Source organism: Protomyctophum parallelum (assembly GCF_964188405.1).
Source record: "Protomyctophum parallelum genome assembly, chromosome: 2".
NCBI classification, from domain to species: domain Eukaryota; kingdom Metazoa; phylum Chordata; class Actinopteri; order Myctophiformes; family Myctophidae; genus Protomyctophum; species Protomyctophum parallelum.
In genome coordinates, this window is record NC_139699.1 from 55,402,300 (window position 1) to 55,429,323 (window position 27,024).

Sequence of the window (27,024 nt, forward strand, 5' to 3'; positions counted from 1 at the left end):
TACAGTGTCACACACAAGCGTCACAATTAGCAGATTCACAATACGAAGTGACGCGTTTCGAGCTTGTAGATCTGCTGCTTTTGCTATTGTTTTGTTTGAATCCTGAAAAGTGACTTCCACCCGACAGAGATGATACTGTCGCAGTTGGCCAGAGACCTTGCATCTTGTTGTTGTTGACGCTACAGTGCCATTCAAAAAGTGAACGAGGGGGTAGGGACCTTAAGGCTCGCTTTGCTCTTTGTCTGTGACCCGGATCAAGGAAGTGGCTTTTTTGTCGGCCAAATAAGAAATGCTGGGAATGTTTACTGGCTGTTTTTCACGGATCAAAAGCGCAAATACTTTGGCGTATGCTGCAAGGGTAATAAGACAATCTCGGCAGTGTAGAATATTTGATTAAATAGCGGGGAATGCGGGTTACGCAGTAGTCCTGTTAACTTGGATTCCCCATCGATGATGTCACTGGTGGACAGGTTTCTGAACTATCCACAGCTCTCCTATGAGACACAGGAAAGGACAGTTGAAAAGTGGTAAAGTGGTCCTTTAAGTGTATGTGGGTTTTATAAATATTGAACAAATGAAAAGTATCAAACAAAACTTCATTTCCTTGAAAAGTAACACTTTGGGACATACAAGGATTTCGGCCCCCGACATCAACAGTATCACGGACTTGTGGATGAGCACAGCACGTATTTTTCATGGTCAAATAACAATCACTGGGCAAAAAATAATAATACATTATCGATGATTCCATGCTACAGGTGCTGACTTCTCAAACATAGACATGGAAGGGATCATCGGCAAGCGATCGCAAAATGCAGAAAAGGGAAAAAAATAAATTCCTTCTTGTGAATACTAAAATTGGCCTTACATAACATCAATGATGCTGAACAGAAACTTTGGCATCGGCTACTACAATAAAAAGGCATGATCTATCTGTCAAAAGAAGGCAATTAGGAGCTATCTCGCAGAGAAAGCATTCATTGAGCTGACAGCGTCTGCTTTCCATCTAGCTGGAGTGCTCTTCTTCCCAGCGAACAATCGCTCATTCTGACTCATCGCCATTACAGGCAAAATGTAATGAACACCGTGTAAAAATGGAAAGCTTCTGTGGTCACTTAGCTTTTGGGCGATTGCCTATAGCTACAACCCCCTTTTTTCCTGAGGGAGACGAGGTTGTCACTTGACAGTTAAAAGCAAATGAGAGATCATAAAGTTTGAGACGCACCGGAGTATAAGGTTGCAGCAGCAGGATTTGGCCATCACTCTCATGGATCCCAAAAGTGCTCCCACGAGAGCAAAGCTTAGTGAGGCTTAAGAAGATTAACACGTTAATAAGTGTTCATCCACTTGATGTACGTGGCTCTGCTCAGAAATCCTCAGAACAGAGGAGGATGCCGACAGTGTGTTCGTCTGCATCAGGTTGGATGCCACATTCAAGTGTTTTATCGCTGGCGTTGGAGATTAGAGGCACGACATTCTCACTCCCCCAACTCCTCAGATGTTGAACCAGCTGACCTTCTGATTTAGCAGACGGCTGCTCCATCCACTCGGCTACGGCCAGACCCCGTATAGCAGTGGTTCTCGACCAGTGACGAAGGCCACACAGGCCCAAATTTCTGAACGCGCATTTCCACCACACTTAAAGGACAACTTTAGTTTTTTTCAACCAAGAGAGAAAGTAAAAGATGAGTGTTATTTTTTTTCCATTTGCTGCATTCTTTCGTTTTAGGGATTTTAGGTGTTTTGTACAGGGGGGCGGGGGCATTCGAGCATGGGGCTAAATATGTATTTTTTTACAAAATATTATGGAGTTTTATTTTTTTATTATTTACAATAGCCCTAATAAAACCCAGGAAATTACATCTGGCCACAAATAAATCACAGGATCTACTGAATGTGAAGGAGGCCTACTGGGGGGAAGCCACACTCTGTGTCATAGGCTCAATGTCAGTTTGACACATTCAGTAGATCTCGTGATGTTTTGTGGCCAGATGAAATTTCCAGGGGTTTATTAGGACTATAGTAAATAATTAAAAAAGAAATCGCTATAAAATGTTGTAAAATAATACGTATTTAGGCCCATGCTCGAATGCCCCCGCCCCCCTGTAAAAAACAGCTAAAATCCCTAAAACGAAAGAAAGCAACAAATGGAAAAATAAATAACACTCATCTTTTAGTTTCTCTAATAACAACCTACAACATGAACCTTGGTTGAAAAAAACTAAAGTTGTCCTGGAACAGACAACTTTGGAACAGATTGAGAAGCAATTGGTATTCCACCTGGCAGCCTGACGGAAGGTGTGTAGACTAGACTCTGATTGCCAGTGAGAGAGCGACGTCTGACCAACCTAGGACAATGCAAGTGGGCCCCCAAATAATTGGCAAAGCGCTAAGATTGTAATGGTAGATAAATGGCATTAATAGTTTTCTTTAAAAACCTTAAAAAATACTTTTCATTGCAATAGCAAATAGATGTATATTTAGTATATTTAGTTTGGAGTTTTAACCATGATAGATTAATTGAAAACACACATCCTTTATTCTGGTGACTGATATTTTCCTTCTACACGAGGCGCCGTGCTTTTTCCAATATGTTTTTGCGGTCTGGTCAGAGCTAGGGTCCTTAAAAAAAAAGAGTAGAAATGACCCCAACAGTGAAATATCCTACACTCTAAGGTTCTATCTAGGCTAAACAGAAGACGTGGGGCCGGGGGATTTTAGTAAAAATCGTTTCCACACAACAACTCTAAGGTATATCAATTGACTCAATTAGGTTAAAAGACCCAATGCTCAATGTTGAAAATGAGTGGTATTCCCCTTGATCAAATGAGTTAGTCGACAGAGTCGCTGACAGCTATGGGGCCCGGTGAGGGAGTGATGGGCTGACTAAAGGCTCATACATACTGTAGTTTTCCAACCCTTTAAAAACTACACCATTACGTCAGTCGCGGTGATGATCAGCTATCACCACGGACACAGACCCATCTTTCTGTTTTTACTATCAGACAAGACTTTTCACTCTGGAGCTATCACCCCGTTCACTGATTGGTCTAGAAGTTGGGTAAACCACAGGGAGGCGGGGTCAATCCTTAAGGACATCACCGTGAGTATGATGGCCTCAAATCACCGTTTTAGGTGATAAGCTATCACCTAAAACGGTGATAACCTATCACCAAAAACTGGAGTATGTATGAGCCTTAACCCAGGCCGGTGACAGAGTGATGGGCTGTCTGAGAGAGTGATAGGGTGACTTACCCAGGCCGGTGAGGGAGTGATGGGCTGTCTGAGAGAGTGATAGGGTGACTTACCCAGGCCGGTGAGGGAGTGATGGGCTGTCTGAGAGAGTGATAGGGTGACTTACCCAGGCCGGTGACAGAGTGATGGGCTGTCTGAGAGAGTGATAGGGTGACTTACCCAGGCCGGTGAGGGAGTGATGGGCTATCTGAGAGAGTGATAGGGTGACTTACCCAGGCCGGTGAGGGAGTGATGGGCTATCTGAGAGAGTGATAGGGTGACTTACCCAGGCCGGTGACAGAGTGATGGGCTGTCTGAGAGAGTGATAGGGTGACTTACCCAGGCCGGTGACAGAGTGATGGGCTGTCTGAGAGAGTGATAGGGTGACTTACCCAGGCCGGTGACAGAGTGATGGGCTGTCTGAGAGAGTGATAGGGTGACTTACCCAGGCCGGTGACAGTGATGGGCTGTCTGAGAGAGTGATAGGGTGCCTTACCCAGGCCGGTGACAGAGTGATGGGCTGTCTGAGAGATTGATAGGGTGACTTACCCAGGCCGGTGACAGAGTGATGGGCTGTCAGAGAGAGTGATAGGGTGACTTACCCAGGCCGGTGAGGGAGTGATGGGCTGTCAGAGAGAGTGATAGGGTGACTTACCCAGGCCGGTGAGGGAGTGATGGGCTGTCAGAGAGAGTGATAGGGTGACTTACCCAGGCCGGTGAGGGAGTGATGGGCTATCTGAGAGAGTGATAGGGTGCCTTACCCAGGCCGGTGACAGAGTGATGGGCTGTCTGAGAGAGTGATAGGGTGCCTTACCCAGGCCGGTGACAGAGTGATGGGCTGTCTGAGAGAGTGATAGGGTGCCTTACCCAGGCCGGTGACAGAGTGATGGGCTGTCTGAGAGAGTGATAGGGTGCCTTACCCAGGCCGGTGACAGAGTGATGGGCTGTCTGAGAGAGTGATAAGGTGCCTTACCCAGGCCGGTGAGGGAGTGATGCCGGGCCTTCTTGCGGAGTCGGATGGTGTGCGTCGTCGTCGTCCTCTCCCCCTTGGCGAGCTCCTCGGCCTCCACCTCTCTGCACGAGAGCTTGTAGCCGGAGATCTGCGTGTGATTGGGCGAGGGCTGCCACGTGACGTTGAGCGTGCTCGCCCTGGCTCGCACTTTGAGCTCCGTGGGGGCGAAGATCACTGTAAGGAGAGAACACACCAGTATAGCGGCGTACAGGAATGACATTTTGTCCACCGGGCGAACAAAGGTTTGAGAGGGCTTTGGTTCTCACAGCAAGATACCCACTGAGCCTTTATCAGGCTATTAGACGAAACAACGTTGTTTCAACATATACATATATATATATATATATATATATATATATATATATATATATATATATATATATGGTCTATATATAGACGTTTCAAGAATGGCTGATCAAGCTTAGACCGCTAAACACTTTCATGTTTAGCAGGACGTCTAATAGCCGACTCTTGCTCAGTGGGATGGACAATATGTCTATTGAGGAGGGGGATGAACTAGTACAGGGGTTTTCAACTGAGTATGAACCAGGGACCACCACCCTGACTGAGAATCAACCTGGGGACCACCACCCTGACTGAGAATCAACCTGGGGACGAGTCGGACGACCACCCTGACTGAGAATCAACCTGGGGACGAGTCGGACGACCACCCTGTTGCTGTTCATTGTAACTTATTCTATGACTCAGTAAGCAGACACTTGCGATTCATTATGGGCACATTTCCTTGTAATGGTGACTCAACCAGGCAATCCGGTACAGTTTCCCTTGAGATTCTAACTCACTTTTCTGTGGAAGTTCTTGACATCCGTCTTCCCAGTAACTGACAACATCGATGCGTCATCATTTTGTCACCAGATTATTTACTGCATTGTTTCTCAACTTGTGGTCAATACAATAAATTCAAATACGAATCTTCACTTTCCTATATTACTACTGTAAATGCATGGTCAGGGACCACATGCAACACCTTCACGGACCACCAGTGGTCCACGGACCACCTGTTGAAAACCCATGAACTAGTATACCACACACTACCAAGAAACAAAATACGGGAAAACAATATGCTACTACCAATGTATGTTTTTATTACACACCTGAGCACAGCCGGTGTTACAGGTACAAATTGTTCATTCTCAAAGCATCAAAATAGGCATTATACAAGGGGTCATTTCAAGGAATCTGATTGGTTTTGAAACAGCTGCTTCAAACGAGCATGATGGAACACCTAATCAAAACATAAAAACCAGTGTGCTGCGTCTCGTTGCTGCTACCCAGAGAGGGTAGCTAGGCTATAGCGACTTTCCATGTAGATTTGCGGTCGTACTAGGAGTTGAGGCATTACATTTAGTTCGATTCCACGGATCACATATTGTGAAAATATATAGCCGATCTACAAGCTCACAAGGCCTCACGCTGTGAGACGTTGTGAGCTTGTAGATCGGCTATTTTCACATGTTTTGTCTCTTTCTTATTTTATCGGACGATTTGGCCAATGTTTGACCAGTTTTTGTATTATAGTTTGCCGGTTACTTTTGAAGCAGCAATGGTCTTTGTTATTTTCTTTCTTTCTTTTTAGAGTTATTAAATAGGTCTTAAAGGTCCTTGTCGCTTCACTGTCCACTGGGGAGCCCCTCTCTAAATCATGAGCCACAGGTTGAGAACCACTGCTCTATAGACCAGGAATCACACAGGCTGGGCCAGGCTACACACACGACCTGACACCATGCTGTGAGCCAGGCCATCAAACTATACAGACAGAACTGCACACTACTGCAGTCAATCAGGGGTGATTGGACCGTTTCGGAATGGGGCTAGAGCTCAAAATGGCGTGGCGGCTGTCCCTGAGGCCCGTGGTCAGCGCCGCGCCTGAAACACACACAGTAGAAATCCTCAGTGTCCATGTATACATGTGGACACTCTGATAGTAGCACAAAATGTATACCCAAAATACATTTGTACGTTTATCAGGTTTTAAATTAAACACTGAGGATTTTACAGTGCAGGAACCATGTCATTTATGTTAACGTCTACTCGGGGCAGTTTTTATAAAGTCGCTTGATTCCAAATGTATCTAGATGTTTGATTTCCAGGGGCATCCCCTTCCTGTATATTGTACACCCGTTGTGAACTTCAATTCTCCATTTTTATATAGATTTCACTGAAAACACCTGTCCCTGGCTCTAGTGACTGATAATGTCCTTGTAATGTGCGAATGGACTGTCATTTTCTTCCTTGTCTTTTGATTGATTTTTACGTTAGATACAAATAAAAAGAAAATAAAACAGTGGTTTTCAACCAGTGGTCCGGGGAACACCTGTGGTCCTTGAGGGGGTTCCAGGTGGTACCCAGCTAAATGATGGACCCTTATAGATCTTTAACTCTTGAGAGTGTAAAATGAAACCAAATGGGTTTCATTTTACACTCTAAAGAGTTCAATTATTGTTGAATATCTGCATTACAAAAATGTACAAGACATCTACTCAATTAGAGAACGTAGAAGAAGTGTTATTTTGATCAACGTTTACTATCTCTACGCTAACAAAAGCTTTAGTTTTGGGTCTGACAGGATAAATCTCATCAAATGCTGGCCCCGTGGCTCAAATGCTGAATAAATAATGGCCTTGATATGAAAAGGGTTGAAAAGAACCGAAATAAAAAAAAAGGAATGTAATGAAGCCAGTACTATTTTAACCCATTCTGACCGGGCACCCATTTTGGTGTCGGCATCATGTTATGCTTTAGCTATTGAAAAATAGCAGATCTACAAGCTCATATCGCGCCACCGAGTGGCGCGATACGAGCTTGTAGGTCTGCTATTTTTGAAAAATCGAAGAGCGACTGACATTTTTAGAATCTGATCTCAGGTCAGAATGGGTTCATCAGACCAGTGTGTGTCCGGCGGAAACCTCGTATGAATCTGATCTCAGGTCAGAATGGGTTAAAGTGAAACAGCACTTGTAAGTATAAGCCAAACGTACCCATAGTGTGCGTACTGTGGTTGTAGTGGGCCAGCGTGTGGTGCTGTGCCCATTCAGACGGCAGGCCGAAGCCTGCCCCGGTGCCCGCTGCCATCCGCAACCGATAGGCCTGGTTGGGCTGCAGCTCTCTGAGGGTGAATTGGGTGGTATTACCCCCCACCTCCACCGAGAACACACGGTCTGCTGCAGGAACGCACACACACGCACGCACACACGCACGCACACACACACGCACACAAGCATTCACGCACGCACGCACACATACACACACATTCACGCACGCAACAAAATTGATTATCTTTCTATTCATCACAACAAATAAGAAACAAATGGACACCATACAGTATGTTGATGAAAATGTGTTTTAGTGAAACATCGTATTCTCTCCAATATCATCATATTATGATGCATCCAAGGCTGTTCTTCATTGTAATGAAGCATTCAGATCTCAGTGTGAATGTATGAGTCACAGCTGAGCAGGAGAGAGAATGTTCTGCTCCTCTGGCTCCATTGGATTAGTGTACCTCTCGTCCTATATAGTACAGGTATTGTTCTGTGTCTTAAAGGGATAGTTCAGAATTGTTTAACTTATATGAAATAGCCTACTTGCCATTAATATAGTGGTTGCAACTGTATTAATTGATTGATCCAAATCCTGTGGTGGGAGTTCTGCTCTGGTTTTGGTGAATATTAAGTTGTTCCGGTCATTTTGTGGGGGGCACTGGGGGCCACGCTTTAAAAGTGAATTAATTCACAAAACTTTGTATTGTTGACCTATTTCTAAAATATTAGCGCAACGTTTGTTCATTTTTGACCACTCTATCACACAGAACTATGTTTTTTGTGTCCATATCACTACGCCCAAAAAATAGTTCCATGTGATAGACGGGTCAAAGTTGAACGAAAGTTGCGCAAGAAATAGGTCAACAATACAAATGACGCTAGTTTTGTGGTTTCATTTTTTACTGCGTGACCCCTGTGCCCCCCACAAAATGACCGGAACAACTTAATATTCACCAAAACCAGAGCAGAACTCCCACCACAGGACTCGGGCAATCAATACAGTTGCAACCACTATATTAATGGCAAGTATGTCATACAACTTAATTGTATTTTTTTTTTAATAATGCAAAAGTACATGCTTTTAAGAAATACTTAAAAGCTGTAGTATGTAAATTTGCCCTGTGTTTACATAACAGAGATTGTGTTTATGCAGGTAAAGTGGTAAACACCACCACACAAATAAATAATATTAATATTATAAATATATTGTTTTCGTTGTGTGAACACAGGGCAGCGTGACATACTACGCCTTTAAGTACAGCAGATGCAGTGACATATATTCATTGCTTAAGGGCAGGTTTGTTGTGAAAGCAGCTCCGTCTCACTGAGCTGAACAAACTCAGTAAACCCAAGTCTTCCATACAATTAAAGCTACGGTGAAATTGTACGCTGCAATTTGCCCCCTCTTGCACTGCGTCGTTGTGAATTTCGTCGTGGGCGAGTGAATGAATGGACCGAGCTGGCCTGAAAAGAACACACTTTCCAGGCCAGGCTTTCAATGGCGGAAGTTAATGAAGTGCATGTACTGTATACCCAAGTACTGCACTCGAGTTCAATTTTGAGGTACATTTACTTAAATTGTTGAGCAATTTCCAACCCCTACATCTCTATAGAGGGAAATATTTTTTTGCTCCACTAGAATTATTTGACAGCTTTAGTTACTAGTTGCTGTGCAGATTTAGATTATTTACTCCTCCCACGCCGGTTAAGGTGAAGTTTACCTCTCACGTTTATGAACGTATTTGGCAAGAAAAAAGTTAATCGCAAATTAATCGCATATTTTTTTCCGATCTAAATATACCGTAAATCAGTGGTTTTCAACCTTTTTCATATCAAAGTCCATTATTGTCTCCACCAGGCCGAAGGCATGTGGGGAGAGTATGTTTTGCACTCCGTCCGTCCGCGTGTGTGTCCGTGTGTGTGTCTGTGAACAGCTAATCTCGGCCACCGTTAACCCGGTCGATGCCATATTTTGCACACACACTCCCTGGATGCCAACCATGAACCTCTGCCCCAAACTTTCCAGAACGGCCTGTTATAGCGCCACCAGGAGGCCGCTTTGTGCAAAACAAGTTTTTCAATGCCATATTTTGCACACACACTCCCTGGATGCCAACCATGAACCTCTGCCCCAAACTTTCCAGAACGGCCTGTTATAGCACCACCAGGAGGCCGCTTTGTGCAAAACACGTTTTTGCACAGTACACCTACAGATTTTGTCCAAACATCACGCAAATTGGTACACAGTCTCTCTAGAGCCATTCAACGAAACGGGTCTTTCAGATTTATCAGACTCCATCCTGATTGGTTAAGATTGGCTTCCAAAGTTCACAGGAGTGCTCAGTTTCAAACAAAATGCTGCAAATCATGAACACATCGCGTGATTTCCGTGAAATTGTGCACCCACATTCCCACTAGGCCGAGGACGAAATGCCACATGAACAATTTCAACTCAGCCTCAAGGTGGCGCTATAACTGGCCGAAAAGTGTTTTTACCTCTAACTGCACGGATCTGTGGATAACCTGGTGGAGACCTGTGCCCGGAAGGGCACTTTTTCTAGTTTATTCTGCATTTGAGCCACGGACCATGGCATTTGATGAGATTTAGCCTTACAGACCCAAACTCAATAATTTGTCCACATTTCCATGCTGTAGGTATCATGCATAGGAGAGATAACAGGCAAACGTTGATCAAAATAGCATGTTTTCTGTACATTCTCTAATTGTGTGGACTTCTTGTAAATTAACTTAAGTAATGCAGATGTTTAACAATTATTCAACTCTTAAGAGTGTAACATGGAACCAAATGGACCCACAAAACTTATGTCCAAAACTCATTCAGATTCAAATAACAGATGCAGATCGTACATCGACAAGCTGCTACTTTTGATGCTTTGGTGTGACGCTGTTGTAGCATGATCGAGTAAGGCATTAATATTAGTACATGAAAGTACCTGCCCACCACCACGGATGTAGTGGGTTCGAATCCACCGTGGTGCATCCGGCTTTGCCGGGTGTCGTGCGAACACAATTGACCTGTGTTCGGGGGAGGGAAGTCGGGCGGAGAGGGTGATATTTGACAGTATGTATTCCTACGGGCTGTGGAGGCACCTGTCAGCAGGGAGGAGTAGGGAGAAGGCCTCCCGGTGGGGGCTCCTCACTGACAGGTGAGCCAGTAGGATACAACAGCGGTGACAACACGGAAATGTGTGTGGGGGAGGAATTAATTGGCAAAAAAAAAACTAGACTGGGGAGAAAAAGGGGGTAAAAATAATTGGCTACTCGAAGTGAAAAAAAAAGAAAAAGGGACATTCTTTTTAAGTTTAGATTTTGTCCCGACAGGGACGAATTGTAATTGTAGTATTTTTATATTGTGATATTTGCTCCTTTCACTCAAGTATACAACTTGTACGGCACTTTTAATCCACCACTGCATACATTAGTCCGAGACCCTACCCAAAACCCAAACCCGAAACCTAACCTCACAGGAAGCCACAGGTTTCTTTTAACCTGCCACGGGATACTTTTAACACGCCACGCATGTCGGGAACCACAGGTTAGGTTTTAACCAGCCACACATGTCGGGAGCCACGGGTTAGTTAAAATATATATATATATATATCCCACGATTTTGTAACCCATTTTTCACCCCTGTGTCAATCATCTAATGTGATCCTGGGCTCTATACACCCTCCGCCAACCTAGTCCCCCATATATGGGGGACAAGGGGAGACCAACGGACTTGAACTCATGCTTCCTTCATGCCTGAGTGTCCAAGTTGCTCCTTTGCACCTGACAGGGGGGAGTTTCCCTGGTTGGACGTATAGCGCGTGGAAGGAACACGTTATTCCAACCAGTTCCTTTCCCCTCCACAAGTTGGTTTTAACATGCCACGGGTTAGTCGTTACCGGCCACGCATGTCGGGAGCGACGGTGTTGTCGGACTAAAGCCTGTCGGGCTGCATGTCTAAACAACGTATACATAATAGACACTGTGCAGGTCATGTACCAATACGCTGGCCTTGTGTGTGTGTGTGTGTGTGTGTGTGTGTGCTCACCCTGCTCCAGTGTGCTGTACTCAATGCGGTAGCGGGTCACCGCTCCTCGGCTGTGCTGCCAGGACAGCGGATGCCACGTCAGCCTGATGTCCGTCGGGGAGGTGCTGGCGATGTACATCTGTGGAGGAACGCTGGGAACTGCAGGGTGGATGGAACACATGTCACGTGACTGTTATTGAGAAAGGTCCACAGCAAGGGGTCTTCAACAGGGACGTCCGAACCGCGGGACCCCTAGTATAGGGGGTCATCAGAGTTACCACAGGGAGCCTAGGTGGTCTGCAAATCTTTGTATCATCAAGTTTTTTCTTGTAACACGCACGCAAACACGCACACAAAGTATTGCTCCTCTGAATTCTTCTTATAGATCAGGAAATGTTGAAACTTTTGAAATTTCTTGGCAAGGAGGTTCACGCTTTCAACGTAAGATTTTATACGGAAATTGAGCCATATTGCACAGTTCAAAAACAACACGGAAGATATGCATTTATGCATTAATATTTAAGACCAACGCTTCAGAATTGGATTTTAAACAGTGGAATTCAGCAGGAACAGCACTTCCTAGGAAATGTGCTAGTGTAATAATAATATGGCTCACTCCAGGAGACAAGCGGTATGAAAAAGTGCTTTTCTTTTTTTTTTCTCCTTTAGCTGACTCTCTAAGTGAGCCAGTTTGTGCTTGGCACAGCTGTTTAAATTAAAGGTATGAGAAAATACTCACCGAAGCCCACTCTTCTATTAATAGTCCACATTGCCCAACCCTGTTACCAGGGGTGTAGTGGGGGGGGGGGGCGTCCCCCCACTTCTAAAAGTAGCACTACAACACTGCCTGTTACTGAACAGCATTGATCCATGTGTGTTGAAAGGAGAGGACATGGCAATGTGTTGTTGTTTTGGATACACTCATGTCTGTGCGGCCTGTTGCAGAAATCACACAGATCAGCGGTGCCCACACTTGTTTGACTTGAGAGCTACTTTCAAAATGACCAGCTCAACAAGATCTTCCCACAGAAACAATTATACCATTGCTGAAAATAGTTTAAATGAGTACCTGAGGGGGCTTATTTTTCTTATACGGCCGGCGGGTCCCTGCTGCTGCAAATGTTATTGATTGATTGATTGATTGGAAATGTTATTCAGTTTGTAGAATGGGTACAGTTCAAACGAAAGTATAGCCTACACAGGTCAATACAAAATCTGACTGCTACGAGTATAAAACCAGAAAAAGCTCAAGACTTATATCAGGGTCCTCCATTTTCAATTCATCAGAACATTTAAAGGCATAGACAAAATATGCCTACTCTATACTGTTCTGACGGGTGGGTGGGTCACTGGCCGTTGGTTGTGTTAAAAAAGGTCAAAATGATATAATATATGTATATAAAAAAACGAATTATGCGCGTGGATGTGCGCGTTTGTGCACGTGCACGCACAGGAGCTCCGGCACCTAATAATTTACAAATGAAGCACTGCTTACGTATATGAGACCCCCGGAAATGCTTTTGCCATGTCTACTAAAACCAGATATAATCATTAAGGAGGTTTATGCATGCACTATGTGTGCTATGTAAACTCAATTTCCATTTTACAGCCATTCAGTTGCAAAAAAAAAAAAAAAAAAAAAAAATCCTTTTTTAAAATCATCTGGGGAGCCCCCAAAATAATTTCGGGACCCCCCCCCCCCCGAGGGGTCGCGACCCACGTGTTGAGAACCCCTGCTCTAAAGCATCAGAGATATTTAACAATTATTTTAACCAAAGAAAAACACTTATATATACACACAGTAATCAACGTTTTTATCTGAAAAACTTAGCTTAGCTTCTATAGCTCCAACTCACCATCCTCCAGCATCTCCACGGTCACAGGCATGGAGGGCCGGCTGGCGCCCATGGGCGAGTAGGCCACCACGTAGAATGTGTAGGCCGTGTGGGGGAGTAGCTCCTTCACATGGTACTCTGTGGTGTCGTTGTTCATCGCAAACTGGTACTCCATGTTATCTGAGCCTGACGCCACACAATGAAAAGGCATGCATTAAACCACTAGTTCTAAAACATGTGAGATAAATTATTATCTGTAAAGTTTATGTAAAATATTGGTGGTCCTTCACATGAAAATGTTTGAGAACCACTGCTCTAAAACAACATTGGACAATGATGCTTGACAGTTAACAGTAGTTGCTTATTTTTTACTTATTTTCTGACTTTTTCGGGTTTTCGAACTTGATCTAGCCTGTTGACATTTTCATAGACCTGGTTGCTTTTTTCTCTCTCAACCGTCAAAGCTATAGTCCTAGCGGTGTTTGTTTTGGTTGTGATGCATGGATGATGCTTTAGCTAAATTAGCTTAGCACAGGAGGCAGCAGCCTGCTACCGTCATGCATATAACAGTATTTAGCAAAATGTTATGTCCCGAAAATTAAGGCTCCATCGATCGCTGCCTCTTTCTTTTCTAGTAAGTAGAACTTTAACGTGTTGCTGTTCTGTGTGCACTCCGTCTCCCTGCAGTCAGTGATCCTCCTCGCACACACACACACACACACACACACACACACACACACACACACACACACACACTAGGGTGGCCACCTGCAAGACCTCAGAAAGGAGGACACTTTTGCGGGGCTCCGGGAAACCGGCCACCCTAACACCCTAACACCCTAACACGCACACGCACACGCACACACACACACACACACACACACGCACACACACACACACACACACACACACACACACACACACACACACACACACACACACACACACACACACACACACACACACACACACACAGACCTGCAGCGCGCTGGTAGTGCACAGAGTAGCCTATGATCTGGTCTGCGTTGTACTCAGGTTTGTCCCAGGTGAGCATGGCGGTGGTGCTGGAGTGAGGAGTGGCAGAGAGGTGGCGAGGCGGGCTGGGCAGACCCTCCCTCACGATGACCGTCAGCTTGGCCGTGGCACAGGCCGTACCTGTACGGGGTTGTCACCGTCCATCACAATTTACATGACGATTAATCCTCGTGCAAATAATTGTGGTTAAGGGGTTAAAGGGATCGTGACATTAAAAAAAGGTTTTGCACGTTGCTATTACAAAGCCTAAAAGGCAAACGGAATTGTCATTTATTTTCATAATAATTCAATTTCCAATGCCAAAAGCACAATCAAATCATTAATCTAAATTATCGTCAACATAAATGTGCAATAGAGTGTCGCAGTCAACGCCCCCTTTCATTTGTTCGGCCCAATTGTTTTGTTTATTGGCATGATTTGTCAGGAGACAAGTTTTTGATTGATTGATTGATTGATCGATTGATTGATCGATTGATTGATTGAAACCTTTATTTCAGGGGAATCCAATTGAGACCAGGGTCTCTCTTTTTCAATGGCGCCCTGTATACAAACAAGAACATTTGGCTAAAAAGGTCTTTAACTAAAATACTTTCTGAAACGTCTATGGGAAAAAAAAAAAAGGGAAATTCTCTTCCGGGGCCATGAAAGGGGGACGTTGTGGGGACTGAGTGCCACGTGCCACGCTTTGCCATATATATACCCAGGCTGTTGTCGGCTATGCACTGGTAGTAGCCCGCGTCCTCCAGGGCCAGCTGGTTGATGAGCAGCACCCCGGGGCTCTGCAGCTTCACCCTCCTGAAGAAGGAGCGGAGGGGCTGGCCGTTCCTCAGCCAGCGCAGGGCCGGCGGAGGCTCCCCGGAGCTGTTGCACACGAACCTGGCCGTGTTCCCCCGGGAGAGGGACACCGTCTCCGGGGGCTGCAGGATCACCGGAGGTGCTGCGGGGTGGGGGGGATGAGGGGAGGGGGCGGGAGGGGGCGGGGGTGGGGGGGGGGTGGGGGAGGCGGGGGACACACACGGACACAGGAGAAAGCTCCGCTTTTACAGAGTTTTACTGGCAATAGAGTTTAAAAAAAGCGTATGCTGTATATTGTGATATTTCTACTGTTATACCTGGTCGCAGCCAACGTATTTCCTGTAGGCATGCAGAGACAAGATATCTGCGGGGTACACATGTAGTCAGCTCTTCTACTACATTGAATGGGAAAGTGATTGATGTTCTGCTCAAATGTTTACTTTGACCTGCTTTTTACTAACACTAACTTTACAAAGATGCCCAGAACATTGGGATGAACCTGTGTAGCTTATGGCTGCTAGTGGCAAAATTCTACTTTGGAGAGAAACGGAATGTCAATACAGGTCCGTCCCGATATTCTGGGCAATCTTTGTAAAGTTAGTGTTAGTAAAAAGCTGGTAAAAGAGTAACGTTTTGAGCAGACGAACATCAGTCACTTTCCCATTCACTGTATAGTAGAAGAGCTGAATGTTTACCCCGCAGATATCTTGTCACAGGAAATAGGAAATACATTGGTTGCGAAACTTGCGACCAGGGGATCCGTCTCTAAATGTGACTATAGCACAGGGGTAGGTGAGCACATGCACACTGGCAAAAGTGTGCGGCAGAGGAAAAAAGAAAATAAATCAAGATGGGGGGTTTGTGGCCAAATACATTCACATACAATTTCATAATAATCTGAGTGCTTCTTTCACCACTGGTTATGTACGCCTGGATTTGTCATTCATTACCAGAACAAAGTTACAGTAAAAATGTCTTAATCTAGACGTTTCATCAAAGGTTCTTGCCGAGAAGCCTTCATGGTGGCTTACCCTAATCCTCTAGTCAACCCTGTCAGGCTCTGTTCTCTCACACTTTTTTTGTCCACTTAGAAACCTCCTTCAAAAGGTCATTAGGTGTACCAGGGGCAACGCGTGACATTAAATACTTAATCAGCTGAAAAATTAATTATGGGATCATTTCCAAAATAAAAAATCAAACGTTCGGCAGCTAAACTGAAATTTGAAAAGGTATCCAATTATTTATTTCCCAATTGGGTCGTTATGAAAATTAACCCTCCCCACACCCCACATATCCCACACGGAAAGTATTTATATGAAGCTTATAAAATTATGTTCATATATGTGCATATATGTTCAGGGGGTCCAATTTAATATATGTCATATATATGTCTAACATATAAGTTTCATATACTGTAAGTCTAACATATGTGACCGGGGACAATGGTTTGATATACAAGGGGGCCATGGTCATTTTTCAGTTCTTTACATATTATGAAACTGCACACTGTAACCTTTCATTATGATGTATTGCTCATTGAAATTGGAAAAAAAATGAAGAAGATACGAGCCTCTGAAACTTGTTGAACCGGAAAGTACAGAATTTGCCCTGCAAAAATTTAAAATAAACTTATATGTTAGACATAATGTCTACCATGTGTGACTGTGGGTAGAGACTGAGTCAGTACTGCTCTACCATACTGTTCACCTGCCATTGAGGAGCCCCCACCGGGAGGAAGTAGCGTCTCCGTCCCACTCCTCCCGTTTAACAACCCCCCCCCCCCCCCCCCCCACTGAATGACGTTTTCAATCTAGGGTCCACCAGGGGTCCAAAAAGACTCTTTACGGGTCTGTAACTCCGAGAGTGAACAAAATGGAACCTAGTGGACCAGTAATTGACCCTTCTCTATAAATCCCACCCCAAAAGTTATTGTGCTAGCTTAGCAACCGTTGCTAAACTGGCATATTTTGGCACTCTTCCAACACCTGTCATGGCTGTCAATTCGGCCTCATTCACCAACCGATCTTAAGAGGACATTTGTTCTTCTTGTTTGAGGTTTCCACCTGACAAAGATGATATAGAGTAGACACTGGGTGGAACGTGGTGGATTTGGGGGTTCTCAAACTTTTTAACTGGCTTATGGCCACCCTAATTAACAGTGGATTGTGCTAGAGAAAAATCTGTGACATACACACTATATCTCATTTTAACACGGCAATCCTATAGTATTATACCCAAGCCCTGATGGTGGCGGTAACTTCACCATTATGCTGATTTTGACCAAATAGAGCTAATCTGGCGATATCACTTCCGGTTCAACGGATCACAACATCTGCTAGCTTTTTGCACTCAGATGCACTGTCAGATGTCCGGGATGCTAAGCTGTCATCGTTGATTTTAATAACTAAGTCAAATTAAGCTCTAATCAAGCCCCAAATATCGCATTTTACCCAGCGATGCATATAAAGACTGCACGTGTGTGTGCGAGAGAGCGTGCACGTGCAGATTTTGGCCGGTTTTAGGTAGATTACATCGGCCGTTAGCCAAACAAGCTAAAAGTTGCTACATTTTGTTACATTAAGCCCCCGATTACAGGGAATTAAAGATTACGTCCATCAATAAAGGCTTAGATAGAGACTACTAGTTGATTACAATTTCAGTAAGAGATAGAACTAAAATTATGCATGGACTGTACACTCCACTTCATTATACAGTAACAACAATGAGGTGTACTGTACGCACCACTTATGTCTCATTATACAGTAAAACAATGAGGTGTATACTGTATACTCACAGTGGTCATGAATGCATCGAATGCATAAACAGCCTGGAAAAAAGTTGTGACTTGTAAGCCTTCCTTTTCACATTTTTGGAAATTTGGAACATGTATGGAAATTCTTAGATTTTTATTTCATTTCTTCATGAAATGTTGCTTTTTTGGGAATGTTTTTTGAAAATGTTTTGAAATAATAACGGAATAACGAATAGGCTATCCGTCAGATGTATTTCCCCCGGATACGGTATTTTTCTACCAATCACAGCACTTGTTTCATTCACAGAGAATGTAAACAGTTTTGTAAAAGCCTCAATGTAATTTCCTTGAGTGGTACTTCCGCCGATACTCTCCACACTAGGGGTTTTCAACAGGTGGTCCGTGGAGGTTTTGAATGTGGTCCCTGGCCGAAAGCATGGGGAGAGACTATGTTTTGCACTCCGTCCGTGTGTGTGTGTGTGTGTGTGTGTGTGTGTGTGTGTGTGTGTGTGTGTGTGTGTGTGTGTGTGTGTGTGTGGGTGTGTGTGTGTGTGTGTGTGTGTGTGTCCACACTCCCTGGATGCCAAGGACGAACCACTGCCTCAAATTCTCCACAACGCCCTGTTATAGCACCACCATGAGGCCGAGTTTTGCTAAACACATTTCTGTACATTACTCGTACACAAGTTATCCATACATCACGCAAATCGGTTTACACTATCTCTATCTGTCCTCTTCTCCATCTGTCCATTTCCTCATATTCCTTCCCGATTGGCTAAGATTGCCTTTCAAAGTTTGCAGGATATGGGTCCGTTTAGATCGGTGGCAGTTGCTCCTTTCAAGGACACTCTTTGCGGTGACAGAAGTGGTGCATTTTTTTCGTTTTTGTTTTTATATATTTTTTATCCCACGATTTTGTGATCCTGGGCTCTACACACCCTCCACCAACCTAGTCCCCCATATATGGGGGACATGGGGAGAGCAACGGACTTGAACTCATGCTTCCTTCATGCCTGAGTGTCCAAGTTGCTCCTTTACACCTTGACAGGGGGGAGTTTCCCGGTTGGACGTAGCGCGTGGAAGGAACACGTTATTCCAACCGGTTCCTTTCCCCTCCAGTAGTGTAATTTTCTAGTGAATTGCCATGTTGGTGCTCCTCTCCGCTGCGTCCATTCTTACACTGTAGTCACTATAGCTGCGAGGTCAATCTCTCGAGCAAAGGTTTAACTAGCTTCCTCTCCTCTCGTATAAGTCAGGGTGGTGGTCCCTCCTCGTTCACAATCAGTTGAATACCCCTGCTCTACAGCGTATAGGTCTTGCCCGTGCAGCGTGTGTGTGTGTGTGTGTGTCTTACCGGGGACGCGCAGCTCGGCAGCGGCGATGACAAACTCTCGGGTCTTGGGCTTGTTGGCGCGGCAGACGTAGACGCCGGCGTGATGCCTCCTCGTGTCGCGGATCACCAGGTTGGTCTCCAGCACCGCCACGTCTGTGGAGATGGGCTTCCCGTCTGCGCACACCACACACACACACACACACACACACACACACACACACACACACACACACACACACACACACACACACACACACACACACACACACACACACACACACACACACACACACACACACACACACACACACACGCACACACACACACACACACACACAGGCGCGCTATGAGCTTGTAGATCTGCTATTTTTCAATAGCTAAAGCACAACGTAATGCTAACAACAAAAGGGGTTCCCGCCCAAAATGGGTTAAAAGTATACTTTAGGCCCAGGCCGTAGCGTAACGGTCTGGGCACCGGACTGGTGATCCAGTCGCGGTGTGCCGCGGGTTCGACTCCCGAACCCGACACGGCCTTTACCGCATGTCATCCCCCCATCTCTCTCCCGTTTCCTGTCAGCCTACTATCTGTCCCTTAAAAAATCAATAAAAGGCGTAAGCCGCAAAAAAAAATCTTTAAAAAAAAAAAAAAAAAAAAAAAAGAAAAGTATACTTTAGCTGTTGAAAAAATAGCAGATCTACAAGCTCATAGCGCGGCACCGAGTGTCGCACTACGAGCTTGTAGATCAGAGCTATTTTTGAAAAATCGTGAATGAATGTTTTTAACTCAAGTCTTTGCTTCTGGGGGGGGTCCCTGGAACAACATATTTTCAGATGGGGGTCCACGGCCAAATACAGATAATTCTGGGGGTCCTTGACATGAAAAAGGTTGAGCACCATTGATATAGAAACATAGGTTTTTCAGAGAACTTTTAGGATTTCGAAGACTTTTTTTTAAATCGGCCTCAGGTCAAAATGGGTTAAAACCCATTAAAGACCTGAGGCCGACTCTACAAAATGCCTTCTATATCAGCAGTTCTCACACTTGAGATGTTTCCCAAAATGTTCAAAAATAGCTTGCACATCTGCTCATTTTGAATAGCCACGGCTAAAATATATAGACACAACACACAGGTACTTTCTCGTTTTAATAGCTAAAGAAAAGTGCTTACAACGCGTGGCACCGTGATGCTTTGTGAGTTGTAACATATACATGGATAAACAAGGTTAACCCATTTTGGGCGGGAACCCCTTTTGGTGTATAGCATTATGCTACACTTTAGCTATTGAAAAATAGCAGATCTACAAGCTCATAGCCTTGTAGGTCTGCTATTTTAGAAAAATCGAATAACGACTGACATGGAAACACAGCTTTCTCAGAAAACTGTCAGGATTTAGAAGACATTTATAGAATCGTTCCCAGGTCAAAAGGGGTTAAACTGTTTTGGGGACCCATAGAAACCCCTCATGGACTCCACTGGAGGTCCCCGGGCCCCACTTTGAGAACCTCCGTCCTAGATATCAGAATAGTGAGCAGACCACAAACCACTCCCCAGGTTCTCAAACACTTTCATGTCAAGTACTGACTGTACCCCCACCCATATGTACCGGTATTTGGTTGCGGTCGCACATCCAAAAAAATACTTTGTGACAGTGACCCCCCATGAGAGAAGATTTGTCAAGATGTGTGTAGATCTGTTAACATTCTTTGAAAATAGTCGATCAAAAAAGCTCAAAAAAATAGCTGAAAGATAAAATAGGGCTTAAGTGTCTAGTTTTTCACAATTGTTAACACACAAACATTTGCACAACCTTCACTTCATGTACCTAATCGCTCGACACACTTTCCTTCTTTACACTCTGTCCAAACGCTATACACACAATGTTCAGTTGTTGCACACACTTAACACATAGAATCTCAAAGCATCAACCTACAATACACAACTATTCAAATCTTTAAACATTCAGTTCTGGTGAGCAATTTGTTGGTAACACCTGACCACACATGACCCACAGTGATATTATTTGGCTGCATATTTGTGTGCTGTTTTATGTTTGACTATGAAAAAGTAAGCCTACACTGAGTCATTTTACAAAAGGAGAAATGGCTCATTCATTGTTATTCATGTGTGTCCCATTTATATGATTGTGTTTTCAATTTTGCACTTCATTGTGCTGTGAATGCTTGGCATGTGTGTAGCAAATGCTTAGCTGTGTGTACTCAATGCATGGTATGCGTGTGTCAATTGAACATATGGCTGTGTGTACCAAATGAAAACACAAGTTTAATTTTGGTGTCAGGGTTTAGCATTTTGTGTGTGAGGTTTTCAGTTTTGTGTGTGCAGTTTTGAGAATGCCGTTAGGTTGTGAAAAACGTGTGTTAACAATCGTGAAAAACTGTAAAGTGTTCCTCGTTTTGATGGGGACCCCCATGGAACCCCCCAAAGGGCCCCTGGGGGTCCTTAGACCCCACTTTGAGAAACCCTGGTCTGAGAACTAGAACAAAGAGACAGAAGGAGCAGGTGCCATGGGCCTGTAGTGACACCAAATGGCCAGCAGGTGGATCTGTAACATTTCAGCATCGGAGTTCAGTGGATTTGTTTTGGCAGTCGGTCGCCTCTAGAATTATAATAACAAACACTACTATGACCGCATTGTGTGTGTGTGTGTGTGTGTGTGTGTGTGTGTGTGTGTGTGTGTGTGTTTGAGAGGGTGAGGTAGTGGAGAGAGAGAGAGAGAGAGAGAGAGAGAGAGAGAGAGAGAGAGAGAGAGAGAGAGAGAGAGAGAGAGAGAGAGAGAGAGAGAGAGAGAGAGACCATATCCCCAGCTCCTAACAACATAATACAAATGTTCATTCAGCATTGTGAATCAATGCTGCTAAGCAACTTTGTTGTCCAGACTACTATGTATGTCCATTGAAAGGTGTGGGAAAAAGTTGCTGAATGCAACTCTCTCCACACGAAACAGACAGTCAGCTACTATTACAGTTCCGAAATATATTTGGCTTGACGTTCGCTTTTCAACAACAAACACAATCATTTGAGAGATCATAGCAATACAGATGATTCCTTGATTTCATACTTTACTTTATGAGTTTATTTGGACGGGGCAGCGCATATGAACAATACATGATGCAAAGTAAGAAAGAAAGGTACTATGTTTACCCAGGGTAACTGGACTAAGCTCAAGAACTTGTTTACAGCCAGGCCCTGCTCATAGAACATTTCATGGTCGGGGGTTCAATGCCTTGTTCAAGGGCACTTCAACGGTGGTAATTTTAACGTGCCGGTCCGGGGATACGAACTAGCGACCTTCCGATATCAAGACCGCTCCGCAAACCGTTCGGCCACCGCTGGCCCCAACAGATGTACATTTTTGCATTGGCAAGTCCATAGTTGCCGAACTTCCCGTATGGATGTACAAACATCACAGGAAACACAATAGATTAACCCATTCTGACCGGGCACCCATTTTGGTGTCAGCATCATGTTATGCTTTAGCTATTTAAAAATAGCAGATCTACAAGCTCATATCGCGCCACCGAGTGGCGCGATACGAGCTTGTAGGTCTGCTATTTTTGAAAAATCGAAGAGCGACTGACATTTTTAGAATCTGATCTCAGGTCAGAATGGGTTCATCAGACCAGTGTGTGTCCGGCGGAAACCTCGTATGAATCTGATCTCAGGTCAGAATGGATTAACAGTGACAGGCACAACGTTTAAATAAAATCACACCCGTGTAAAGTGAGAGGCGCTCAATGCATCGATCAAAGTTCACCAAACTACACCCGCATAGGCAACGTTGCAAAGTAATCCATGTGGCGTTGCCAAACTTTTCCAAAAGTCCGGTTTGCCTATTCTTAACACATATCGTAATGAAGCCAGCCATTACCTTGCCTGCTCCAGGACACCAGAGGCTTGGGTTGACCCTGTGCCATGCACTCCATCACAGCCGGACGCCCCAGCACCACGGTGGCGTTCTGAGGCGGCGCCACGATCACAACGTTGTTCAGGGCCTGCGTGGTAGAACCTGCAGACGGAGAAAAAGCACTCGGATCAGTTACGTCGGTATGGTTCAGGGCCTGCGTGGTAGAACCTGCAGGCGGAGAAAAGCACTCGGATCAGTTACGTCGGTATGGTTCAGGGCCTGCGTGGTAGAACCTGCAGACGGAGAAAAGCACTCGGATCAGTTACGTCGGTATGGTTCAGGGCCTGCGTGGTAGAACCTGCAGGCGGAGAAAAGCACTCGGATCAGTTACGTCGGTATGGTTCAGGGCCTGCGTGGTAGAACCTGCAGACGGAGAAAAGCACTCGGATCAGTTACGTCGGTATGGTTCAGGGCCTGCGTGGTAGAACCTGCAGACGGAGAAAAGCACTCGGATCAGTTACGTCGGTATGGTTCAGGGCCTGCGTGGTAGAACCTGCAGATGGAGAAAAGCACTCGGATCAGTTACGTCGGTATGGTTCAGGGCCTGCGTGGTAGAACCTGCAGGCGGAGAAAAGCACTCGGATCAGTTACGTCGGTATGGTTCAGGGCCTGCGTGGTAGAACCTGCAGACGGAGAAAAGCACTCGGATCAGTTACGTCGGTATGGTTCAGGGCCTGCGTGGTAGAACCTGCAGACGGAGAAAAGCACTCGGATCAGTTACGTCGGTATGGTTCAGGGCCTGCGTGGTAGAACCTGCAGGCGGAGAAAAGCACTCGGATCAGTTATGTCGGTATGGTTCAGGGCCTGCGTGGTAGAACCTGCAGGCGGAGAAAAGCACTCGGATCAGTTATGTCGGTATAGCCAACATGTTGAATGGGCTTGTTGTGACCAATAGGTTTGCTCATTTAACCCATTTGGGCTTGACGTCAAAATTAAAAACAGTTTTCTGAAATAAATATAGATCTGCTATTTTTCAATAGCAAATTGCAACATAATGTTTAAAACACCAAAATGGGTTAAGCTGGTTCCTCTGTGTCGGGCCATTATTTTTCATTATGCGGCATGTCAAAACATTACTGAATAGTGAAATAGTGAGATATTTTCAATATTTGCCATAAAACCGAAGGTCCATGATTTGCATCCATGAGGCCCCAGCTATTTGTGTCAAAAGAATCCTTGAGGAAAGACACTTTGGGGTTTCAGTATATGTCTTGCTCAAGGACACTCTTTGCGGTGACAGAAGTGGTGTAATTTTCCAGTGAATTGCCATGTTGGTGCTCCTCTCATAGTTACATTCTTATAGTTACTATAGCTGCGAGGTGAATCTCTCGAGCAAAGGGTTAACTTCCTCTCCTCTCGTATACACAGTGAGACGTTGCTGCTGAGAGGCTATAGCCTAACCAAGAGAAAGGATGTGCTAAATGTTTGTTGCGCATGGACCAAATTATACAACTCTGACTATAAGCAGTAAGCGACATGCACAACCTTCTAATTTGTAAAGTTGATGGACATAAATAAGACTGAGCTTGTATGGTCTGCTATCGAAGAACGACTGACATAGAAACATGGCTTTTTCAGAAAACTGTCTGAGCACAGGGTTAACTAGATTTAGAAGCCATTTTTTTAATCTGATCTCAGGTCTAAACGGGTTAATGCGAGCTACCATTATCCCCTTTGCCATCAACAAGGGATCAACCGACCCCAACGTCTGCACCTTATTCTTCCTCCCTTTCCAAAATCAGCTTGACAAGATCCATAAACAAAGTTGACCAGTGTTACAACAGGTCTTTTCTTGCTGCTGAATGTATTTCGGACCAAAGATAAACATTTCAAGGGAAAAATGTTCCCCTATTTGACTTGTTATGCCCTCTGCAAAATCTAACCCCCTACCTAGTCTTGGACACTCGACAAACAAATGAAACACTGATTCATCTCGTCCACAAAATGGATACGTACCCCACCCTGTTACTGGGATCTACGTGTGCCAGATACCTATTCTCCACTCCCCTCTATATGTATTATGTATGATTATCCACTGGGTGGTTTGTACAGCTGCCTTTCGGGGTAGGGCCTGGACCAAAAATAACTGTCCCACCTCGATGCCTTCATTCCTGGCAGAGCGTCACGACGTACCACCTTCACACATGTACGGTATGCTGCCTTCTTGGTCATGTCCACAAGTTCCCCTGCAGCTCCGGAGTTGAGAAAGACATGAGGAAACCCCCCATCCTCCTGCCAACCCCTCACTGCAGGAGAAACAGTCAATGCAGGGAAGGCGTACTCCCCTTCTTCGTCCCACTTGGTCACATACAGTTCGATCTTCTATGACTGCCCTACTGTATATCCACCTGGTACGGATCCAGTCCACAGACCTCTAAAACTATCCTCTGCAGCTGCCGTGATGATCTTATTCTGGCCATTTGCCCCAACACGTCCACTGATGTTCTGATGGACTTGAAGGAGGTGGCCCGACTTTACACAGCCGGCATCTCTCATGTTGTTTTGGGAACACTAGCAGAGGACAGCACTGTGGATGTGATGATCACGCCACCATATGTGGCAATCTCCATTTAACCCATTCTGACCTGAGATCAGATTCTAAAAATGTCTATTACATCCTGACAGTTTCATTATTAACCCATTCTGACCTGAGATCAGATTCTAAAAGTGTCTTCGATTTTTCAAAAATAGCAGACCTACAAGCTCGTATCGCGCCACTCGGTGGCGCGATATGAGCTTGTAGATCTGCTATTTTTCAATAGCTAAAGCATAACATGATGCTGACACCAAAATGGGTGCCCGGTCAGAATGGGATAATGAAGATCACGACACTGACATCATCTAACCCTGGATAACCAAGGCTGGATCATCACCTATCTGCATGCATGGAGCCAGCCAACAACTCTATATCTGACCTCAAACCCTTAGATTTCCATACATGGAGTTGACCTGTTTTTAAATTCCATTTGTTGATCCGACCCCACCCGTCCTTCCTGTTCCATTATATTGATCTGACCTCATCAAAACCTGTACACTCAAGACACGCTCCATATATGACCAGGTCATAATTCATTCCATATGTTGATCCGACGCCGCATGCCAAAGCACCAGCGCTCGCCCAGCAGTCTGCCGTCACTCAGGCGGATAAAGGGCGAGGTCGCTTCTCGCGTGTTACTATAGCGTACTGTATACAGAATATATAATATTAAAATAACTAAAATCTTATTCTGCTTCTGGGGGTCAGTGGAACAAAAATATTTTTAAATGGGGGTCCACAGCCAAATACGTAACTATTGGAAGATATATATTTTTAGAATCGGCCCCTCAGGTCTTCTTAATGGATTAAAAAAAAATCACACCCGTGTGAACTGAGTGGTGCAACTCCCCCCCCCCCCCCCCTCTCTCTCTCTCTCTCTCTCTCTCTCTCATTAGCAGGCAACAGTGCAGCACTATCTCTCTCTCTCTCTCTCTCCGTTTCTGCCACAACAGCGCCCCTACTGGTACTCATAGTCACATAAGTTGCTGTTCCAACAAAAAAACAAGAAAGCAACATATGAGGTTTTTCCACCACGCGCCAGCGAGGTATTTCTAGACAAGAGCAGAGGCACGGCGGCTCTAGCCCCGCGGCCCGCGGCGCAGCGCTAACAGCTGACACGTTGATCCACCAGCCCTGCCGTCAGGGTGCGTTCAGAGGACCCAAAAGGCAGGATGTTTATTAAACTAGAACTTAAACTTCCCATAAAATGGGGCAGGCAAAATAAGGACACAGTAGACACACCGACATGAAATGACGAACTGACAAGAAGGGACTGAACAAACTGGGGTATATAAATAGACAAAGACTAACTAGACACAGGTGAACTCAAAATACAATCAAACACAGGATAGGCTAACAGGACGACACAGGTGAAAACACTGACACATCACAAGGTAGGTGAGACAAGGTAGGGAACAGCAACTAGGCAGACACGAAACACTAGGGACCGTACTACAAAATAAGATACAC

The 27,024-nt window shown here is 44.9% G+C and overlaps 1 protein-coding gene across 1 annotated transcript in view; it reads right to left on the reverse strand.

The window, feature by feature from the left end:
- Nucleotides 1–27,024, reverse strand: part of igdcc4 (immunoglobulin superfamily, DCC subclass, member 4) — a 153,630-nt gene that overhangs the window by 23,391 nt on the left and 103,215 nt on the right. The window contains exons 5-12 of the mRNA XM_083760046.1: nucleotides 22,983–23,120; nucleotides 19,116–19,268; nucleotides 14,915–15,151; nucleotides 14,158–14,334; nucleotides 13,201–13,365; nucleotides 11,366–11,503; nucleotides 7,246–7,428; nucleotides 4,208–4,420 (exon numbers count right to left, since the gene is read on the reverse strand). Of these exons, the coding sequence (XP_083616172.1) occupies nucleotides 4,208–4,420; nucleotides 7,246–7,428; nucleotides 11,366–11,503; nucleotides 13,201–13,365; nucleotides 14,158–14,334; nucleotides 14,915–15,151; nucleotides 19,116–19,268; nucleotides 22,983–23,120 (1,404 nt within the window). The remainder of the gene's footprint in view (nucleotides 1–4,207; nucleotides 4,421–7,245; nucleotides 7,429–11,365; nucleotides 11,504–13,200; nucleotides 13,366–14,157; nucleotides 14,335–14,914; nucleotides 15,152–19,115; nucleotides 19,269–22,982; nucleotides 23,121–27,024) is intronic.